Source organism: Artemia sp. Qi Xiang Cuo, unplaced genomic scaffold, assembly GCF_049724085.1.
Source record: "Artemia sp. Qi Xiang Cuo unplaced genomic scaffold, ASM4972408v1 HiC_scaffold_3197, whole genome shotgun sequence".
In the NCBI taxonomy this organism is placed as follows: domain Eukaryota; kingdom Metazoa; phylum Arthropoda; class Branchiopoda; order Anostraca; family Artemiidae; genus Artemia; species Artemia sp. Qi Xiang Cuo.
Window position 1 is genome coordinate 2,365 of NW_028300591.1, and position 9,186 is coordinate 11,550.

At 33.0% G+C, this 9,186-nt stretch overlaps 1 protein-coding gene across 1 annotated transcript; it reads left to right on the forward strand.

The window, feature by feature from the left end:
• Positions 1–349: 349 nt before the first annotated feature.
• On the forward strand, positions 350–6,953 carry LOC148938509 (rab GDP dissociation inhibitor beta-like; the record flags this gene model as incomplete). Its single annotated transcript, XM_089107739.1, has 2 exons — positions 350–494; positions 4,830–6,953. Coding segments are annotated over 2 exons (338 nt in total), but the record flags the coding sequence as incomplete, so codon positions are not given.
• Between the last annotated feature and the right edge of the window lie 2,233 nt (positions 6,954–9,186).

A 9,186-nucleotide genomic window follows, 5' to 3' on the forward strand; every position in this document is an offset into this window, starting at 1 on the left:
TAAGAAATTGATTAAAAGGAGTCAGTGAGAACTGGTGTGTTTCCATAACTAGGGAGGACATAGGTCCTCCATTTGTGGATCATGTTCTCAATGGTGGGAAATTTATCGTACAGTTTTATAACTGTGTGCGAAATGACTACCTCAAAATCTAGATTTCGAATTAAAATAAAATTTGAACGAAAATTATTTTATGTTCTTTTATTTGGAAAGGGGGAGTTTAAACTTAAGTGTATGATTTGAAAATTCCGATAAATTTCAGTGGCTAGGATAAACTATAAAAAGACTTTGCTCCCTTGTAAATTTTGAGGATTTTTATGAATTACATATACATCTTTAAATATTTTTTCAGATATTTATATATCTGTAGTCAGCTATACTCATCAGGTAGCAGCAAAAGGCTGGTTCATTGCTATGGTATCAACAAATGTGGAATCAGCCAACCCAGAAGCGGAAATAAAGCCTGCTCTTGTACTTCTTGGACCAATCAAACAAAAGTATGCATTTTTTCTTCTTCTACTTCCTCTATAAGACTTATTTTTAGGGACCGACTAAATGAAAAAAATCAAGTTTTCAGGAAGTATTGTCTAAGCATATTATATATGATCTAATGACTGTGAACGGTAGAAGCGGCTGCACAGTTTTTGCAAAGCCGTCAAAGTTGCATGGTTGGCAAACCTACACACAGGGATTCCTCTCAACCTCAGCTGAGGGTCGTCCTTTCCCAATTTTGGGGACCTATTCATACCTGTTAGAACTGTTTAAGAAAAAGTGAAAATTTAGCTCTAAAATGGGTTGCTTTCAGCATTTTTCTACTCTGCATTAAATGCTACTCGGAGTGACCCTGAAATGCTGACTCTGTTCATCTATGTCTTGTGGGTGTACAAAACTTCAAGATTGTCATTTTGCCCTGACGAGGATATGAGTATAAAAGTTTGGAGGTGTTCCGGTGCTGTAAGATGGTTTGGGGTCTCAGCTCCGTCATAAGTTTTTTTCTCCTTCCCTATCCCTAATAGGGAAATCCTACTTGCGTGGCCTCATTGTAGCATCAGGGTGGACCTTTCACTAGTTGTACAAAATTTCAAGATTGTCTTTTGAATCAAAACATCCCAAAAACATGTCTTCTGGAGCAATATGATCTGTTTCGTTCCCTGGGAAAAGACACCAAGTCCCTTCCAATTCTTTTCTCTTCAAATTCGTAAATATATGTATCTTGTACCTCTTCTTACTGGTCTATGTATTACAACACAGGTATGTCGTACCTCTTCGGACTCACAATCAATCGGAGATTATTGGGGAAGGGCTCTTAAGGATCAAATTATAAATCTCAAAAGTCAAAACGGATTAAATGTATATTTTACAGGTACCGACTTTCTCTAAAAAAACGCATTTATATGCTGCTGATGTTGCCGAAAACTAATCTCAGGCTTATTATAAATACAGGTGTCCAAGAACATTACACTTTGTGTACAAATTTCGCTAAGGGTAGAAATGCCTCACTTGTTAAAATCAGAGTCAAACAAGGAATTATAAGCTGCGATATGCTTTTCTGAAGTAATGTTTAATTGCCATCAAAGAATATATTATTAAAAGGGATAAAGATCCTCTCTAGCAATTGTAGACAACGCAAATGAATTTTTTGGCTGTGTAATCAACAGCCCTATTCAAAGAAATATAGTATAAACAAAGAAAAAAATCCACACCTCGATAAAAATTTTCAAATTAAAATCAGTAATTTAAAATAGATATTTACAAAATAAAACTGAGTGAGAGTCTCAACGTCCTTGCTTCACAAAGGTTCAGCAAATATAAATTTCTTATCGACGTGTTTTTGAGGGTTTTTTTCTATGATTATTTAGCCAAATTATTCCCTTAGGCTGTATTCGCAGTTATTCACTGTCTTCACAAAATTTCTCAATATCTTATTTTATTTTGTATATTTAAAAGGCACATAGTAAGACCAGGATTTTTATAAAAAAAAAACAAAAAACTACTTAATAGGCAAATAAAAGGACACAGAGTTTATTTCTAGAAACTTTAACGCCATCTAGTATTTCCACAATTTACCATCTATAGAAAAATCTACAACATGATAACTAATATTGGTCCATTACAAGAATGTTCAATGCGTCCATTCGACGTTTCCGTTGCTGAGTCGTTTTTACAGGGACAAGTAGCAAACATGTCGCCCAACCTGGCTGCAGTGGGGGATCGTGTTGCCAAGCAGAGCACCAATCCGCGGCGCTACAGTGGGCTAAAGATGATACTGAAGACTTCATAAGCTACTTAATTGCAAACATCAAGCTCAATTGCAATTAGAACTCCAAAATCAAATCATCCGTGGAATATATATCTTACAAATAATATTTGATTTTTAACTAAGGTGATAGTTAAGATTTCTTACCTTGTTAATTTCACATCTGAGATTAATTTTCTGATAGATAATTCTAGAATTGGAACACGGCAGGTAGTCACAATGTAGATTTTTAGTCAAGACTTTCAATCCATTCAAGAAATTATCTTCTTTGTTGGTTTTCAAAAAATTGCATTCCTAAATGAAAAACTTATCTGAAATCAAGAATATCAAGAAATAAAATAGATGTTAGTTTCAAATAAGTTTTCAGTTTTCCCTAGGGTGTGCTAAAAAAAATGGTGTAAAATTGTTAATGATTTATTGTGAACAGCCTTCAGCCTTCGTAGATTTGAATGTGAGTTATCATCCAAACGCTCAGATAGTGCTTACAATATCAGTCAGTTAATGCAAAATATAAAATTCTTGTGATCTTGTATGGAAATAACAACTTTAATCAGTGTAAACAGGCAATATTCCTGAACACTATTGCTCTTAAATTTCAATTTAAATGAGAGAGTTGAATTTATATATATATATATATATATATATATATATATATATATATATATATATATATATATATATATATATATATATATATATATATATATATATATATATATATATATATATATATATATATATATATATATATATATATATATATATATATATATATATATATATATATATATATGTATAAATTGATGTATTATATATATATTCCTTAAATTGATGTATTTAATAACTGAATTATGAGTTATAAACTAATTTCTTCACTTTACATCACAGTCTAAAGCTATGGACAAGGTAATAACTTACCTTTTAGGACTCATTAAGGGCTCGAAATGGAATTTTCTCCACAATCAATTACTATATTTGGAAAAAGCATAAAGAAATCAAGTGACGCATTCACTTTCTGCCTAGCTAAATCTTTGACGGTTTAATATGGGTTTTTGAAATTACATTTAGTTGTCTGACATACAGCATAGTGGTGTATTCAAATTTCATATTTAGCTTCGCATAGTTTTTCTGAGAATTTTCCATTTGGTTTACGCCATGCGACGTGACTTGAAAAACCAATGCTTAAATTATACCGGACAGCAAAACCTGCAAAAAACTTTTGGGGCTTTTGGATTCATCCATTAACCATTTTTCTAAGCATTAAGTTTTGCTTAGGCCTTCATAGCACGGGTGAAACACTTGCATATTTACAGTAAATTGTGTATTTAAAAATAATAAATAGGAATATTGAAATGAAGATTTTTTTTATCTTTGAAAGTTTCGCATGGTTTTGAAATACATTTTTTTTCGATTTGAATTCGGTTTCGTGTTTTGAAAAAAATTGATTTTTTTTCTGCCTATAACAACTTCAGTTTTCATCAATTTAAGCTTTGCTTAGTCATTGCCTGAAAGTTATATTTCAGGTTTCCGACAAACAACGCGACTGTGATAAACCGTATATTGAAAATATAATAAAAATTTGGCAAATCTCGTTACATATAAAGTCAGGTGTTGGTATAACTCGAAAAGTAACAGGTTGCAATATATAAATTTTATCCGACAGTAAAACCTTAAAAAAAAAAACTTTTGGGGCTTTTGACTTCAATCAACAACCGTTCTTTGGAACAGTGAGTTTAGCTTGACCTTCATAGCACTAAGAAACACTTGTATATTTAAACAAAAATTAGGTACTAGGAATAAGGATATACTGATCGTTTTTGAAGTTAGCTAAGTGATCTGGGGTATAAACTTGTTTCTGACAAATAGATTTTTAGTTACTAGAGCTAATGTTTCCACATGGCAGTCCCGTTTGGTTTTTCTTAAACTGCTAAGAAATCAAAGAAACTGCTATGAAATCTGCTATGAAGTGAGAAATCCAAACACATTCAGCCATGTATTAGACTAAAAAAAAAAAAAAAATTGTGTGCAATAGAAATGAATAACCCAAGAATAAAAAAATAACTTCAATTTTTTTTTTATTTGCTATTTTTTATTTTTAAAATAGAATTACTGAGAGCTATAAAACAGTTAGAGATTCGAGACAAAATTAGAAATCCATAGACCAGAATTTAATTTAAATCTTAATAAGTATTTTTCAAATGAACAATGAACTACAAACATACTAACTGACAGTATTTTAGATGGAAAATTAAAAATATCAAAGAAACATTAAACTGTCTGTTATGATTGATTTTCCAGGAATCTTGATATGGTTCTGTAAGAAATTCAAACTTGCTCAGCCATGCATTAGACTCAACATAAGAGATCGTATGCAATAGAAATGAATAACTCAAGAATGAAAAATAACTATCACATGTTTGGTGAATCCCATCAGTTCAACAACTTATTCAATTACTATTTATTGCTATTTGTTAAAATTCATATTTTGTTTTAAGGATCATTTCAATTTTATTTTCAGTTTTCAATTTTAAATTTCAATTTTAATTTTCAATTTTGATTTCGTTTTCAATTTAAGGATTGTAACAGTGAGTGACTACTACAAGCCGAAAGAAGATGGAACCGAGTCTCAGTTATTCATTTCACAGTCTTATGATGCCACAACCCATTTTGAGACTACTTGCTTGGATGTATTGGATATATTCCGTCGTGGAACTGGGGAAGATTTTGACTTTAGCAAGGTCCGCCATGATCTTGGAGAAGAAGAGTAAAAAGAAGTTTAAAGAAGAATATAATCGATTATGATTCAAACCCTACCCCTCCTCCTCAAAATTTTTGTTTACTTTTGATTCTAATTTTTCATATTAGTGGCTCATATAAATTGAAAATTTAAGATAAAAACAGATCTTTCGCCATGTAAGTGACCTGTCTGTCATCCGTGTTAAAAAGCGTTATTCTATGAGTGTCAACGATCATCATTCCTTCATGTTTTAATCACTTTTGAGGGAGATAAAACTTTTTTTTAATAAATGACTCGACTAACCTTCTTAAATAGAATAAAAATCTGAAGGATATAAAACTCGAGATACTTGTTATAGGTTTCGGCATAGCCTATACGCATAGGCTTGTTCGTGATATATTTTGCTGACTGCAAACTAACCAACCCTTTTTATTTATTTAAATCTGGATTCCTAACATTGGGAATAACGCGTATTTGGGCCTACTTTGATTTCAGTTGAGTAATTCAATGCCTATTAGACCAAAATTAAGGTTTTCTCCACGTAAGAGACGTTTTTGAAGGGCTTATAAATCTAAATAGGGGAGGCGGAGGTCCTCCTTCCAGATTGACCTCAAAGACTATTATAGTCATTTGGCCTTATTATTCTCATTTTAAAAATTCTAGATTATTATATGCAATGTTTCGTGAAACCATTAAGTCCAACAATTTTTTTTTATTTTGATTAACCGTCTAACTACTTAACTATAGAAATACTAATTATCCACCATCACCCCCTTCCGTTACATAGGCCAATCCTGGCCGGTTTTACATGTGATGCTGTTGAATTTGCGGAATTGGGCCAAGAAAAAAATAATTTTGTTGAAAGCAATATTTCTCTGAGAATTCTTTTTTTACTGTAAATTGCGCTTCCAAGACACCTTTAATCTTTTATTGGAATGGGGGAAGGGTTTGAAAAATTAGACTAGGTGCTTGGTCTCTCTTTGTTTACGACTTCTTCTTTCCTTCTTCTGTCCATGCACGTATTTTGGCTATTTATGTTCGGAAATTTTTATTTGTATTTGGGTCAAAGCGGTAGACTAATTTAAGGTCAAATCAAGTACTGATATACTTTAAACTTACCCCTGCCTTTAAAACAGAGATAATGCTAGAAAAGAATAAGACAGATATGGCTGTTTGAATATTTTGAGGAGGAAGTTTTAAATTAATAAATTCTAGTTTATTCATTATTTGTAGTAGAATGTAGTATTGTAAATAGTATTGTTTATCATTACAAGTAGTACACTTTAATGGAAAGAGAGACAGTTTTAGTTCATAATAAAAAAATTAAGTTGGGGAAAAAATTTTTTTTAGCTGGTAATAAAAATTAAAGTAATATATTTCCTTTTCCCTATATTTGGAACCTTCAATGTATGTTCTGTTGTTTAAACAATACCATTAGATTTGTAGTACAGTATATTCATAAACTTCTCATTCAAATAAATATAGGATTTGAATGTGATATCTCAAGATTGAACTAAAATCAATTACATCCTTTACTTAGACCCGACTATTTAAATAACCGACTTAATTAAACCCGACCAAAAAGGATCATTGGTGTACCGCTTTGAAACAGAATATTCTTCTTTCTTCCTTTTTTAAAAAGTTATTTATTTTATGTGATAGCTATGACTGTCTGTGTTAAACTGAAAAATTTGCCCCACTAGAATCAATACTTATAAAGTTCCATCGAACTAACCGTATTTTAGTGTCACTCACTATGCTGAACTGTTAAGTAAAAACAGTTTGACATGTCAAATGAACGACAGGCTGTTTTTTGCGTTAGTATCTAAATCGTCTTTAGAATATTAATCATGAATAATATCAGTCTTCTTATTTTCTCAGAATCGCTTCTTTTGATACAGGACCTTGTACTTGCTTAAGACTTGGTCATGACAGATAATATATATTATATCTCAAGCTGTCCCTATACTAGCCATATCGTTGACGTTACTATAGATAATTGAACTGGCTGTTAGTTACTCACTTGAAACTGGAGTCATTACTGTGGCGGTTAGGGCCTCTATTGTATCGGGGCCAAAATATTTATTAGCCCCCCCCCCCTGTCTGTGAAAATTTTCAGGCCAAGTTTGAACAAGCGTTTCATTTATTAACACAAATTTTCATTTATATAAGTCTGTACTTTTCTTACTTTATATGGGAAAAACGAAAAAGATTCACAATGCTTATACATACTGCCAACTGCACCCTCTAGTTTTGTTTTAATAAAGTAAAAGTTACAATAATTATAAATGTTGGATTGTTTATTTGAAATTTTGCGCCCCTAAAGTTTCTCCGGCGGGTCAAGTGCCCATCTCCCCCCCCTGCTGTAAAACCGCCTCGTGCTCAATAATTGCATAGGCTTGGCTTAAGAAAATCAAATGTAGCTCGACTTTGGCAAAAGTGCATTGTTCATAGTGGATTTTTGGCGTATACTTTCCCCCGTTGTTGAAAACTATTAGTGACAATATGGCTGCTGTAAGAACTTTTTACTTCTGCCTATATATCTTCTTCGTCTTCTTAGAAAGAAAAACGTGGTAGATAATTCATAGTGTAGTTTGTCGTTTAGTTCGCACAGCATTGTTTAAATATGGATTAAACTCTGAGATCCTCCCCGGTCTCTCTGACATGGCCTTCAGAGATATGGCCCGTGGGGCCCTGATATGGTCCCTCATCGCCCTTTATGAGACTATTGTTCTAGGTGTCAGACTATTATTGGTTTGCGAAATTCATTTTTCAGTATCTAAGCATCGGTTAAGTGTTTCTGTTGTCTATATGCTTTGTAAGGCATTCCAAAATAAATTTGTCAGAAATTTATGTGTTTGCTTTTTTTAGTGTTGAAGAAAGCTATACAAAAGGTCTTTATTAGAGGTTAATTAGAGGGCAGTTCTTGTGCTTTGCCCAGTGACGAAGCCCGGTCACGCAGTTAATTCTTGCAAATTGGCAAGTGGTGAAAACAATTTTCGCCCTGGCTCAAACTGGCTTTGCATAAAAACCACAACAATCGAAGTAGCAGAGAGTAATACTGGCTAGCACAATCTTAATTTTAAAGGAAAATTTCCTTTCGACTCCCATACTATGCATTCCTCACAGCCAACCATTGCCCTCCCAAAAGCAAAAACACAGCTTGTTCTATATCAAATAATCTTATAGTACAAGTGAGATGTAAAAAAGATTCAGACGGAAGATAGGTATATCTGAACAGCGACAGCGTATTCTTTAAAAGAAGAAGATAGGTCAGAGTTCGGGTGACAAAACGGATAAATCAAATAATGTTGAAGTGACGAGACTGAAGCAATAACATGGAGAACACTCAGTCAAATGAGGCTTTTTTATTATGTTTAAACTAACAAACGAGAGTTAGAAGGAATATTATTATTGGTCCGATGCAATCACCACTGCGAGAGACTATATATGGTGGTGTTGCCACCACGAATTTCCAAAACCTGTGAAAAAAGTGTACACAATGCTGTAACTCCTTTTAGAACGTGTTCTGACCTTCTTACTACAGTTTGCAATTAGTCCAGTCTGCATTGACAGATTCCGGAATCTGGACCAATGAAGACCAGTCATTTTTTCAAAGGCTCGTCAGCATACTACCGGTCTTCATTATTCGGAAATCAGGTCCCAGAATCTGTCAATGAACACTGAACTTTTAGTGCTCTCAAGTAGCAACGCTAGGGTTTCGTTAGTTACAGGTGAGTAGTTCCTTTTCGCTTGCTTATATGAAAGAAGCGATGAAATTGGTCCAGAAGTAACAAGCCTCTCTGCTAATCTACCGTAATAAGCAAAAAGTTAACTTAATAAAAGTTTGTGTTATCAGCATTTTAACTTTATGAACGGTCGTAATTGCTATCAATTACTAAAGTAAGAAGGTAAATGTCCCCTTTCCTAAGTAGGGATCTATCAAGAACTCGTGACGGGCACCACTGCTGCCATCTATAATCAAGTCTAGCGCTGACAGGTTATAATTTATTCAAGGATTATTGATCCACGAAGGGATAGAATTTCTGAGAAATGGATTTGCATAATCGTGTGTAACTAGATTTCTGAGAAATTGATTACATAATCGGCGGGGAATTATTGATCCACGAAAGGGGAATTAAGAAACAATATGGCTTCTCTGATCTTTACGTCTGGGAGATGAATTAATATTCTA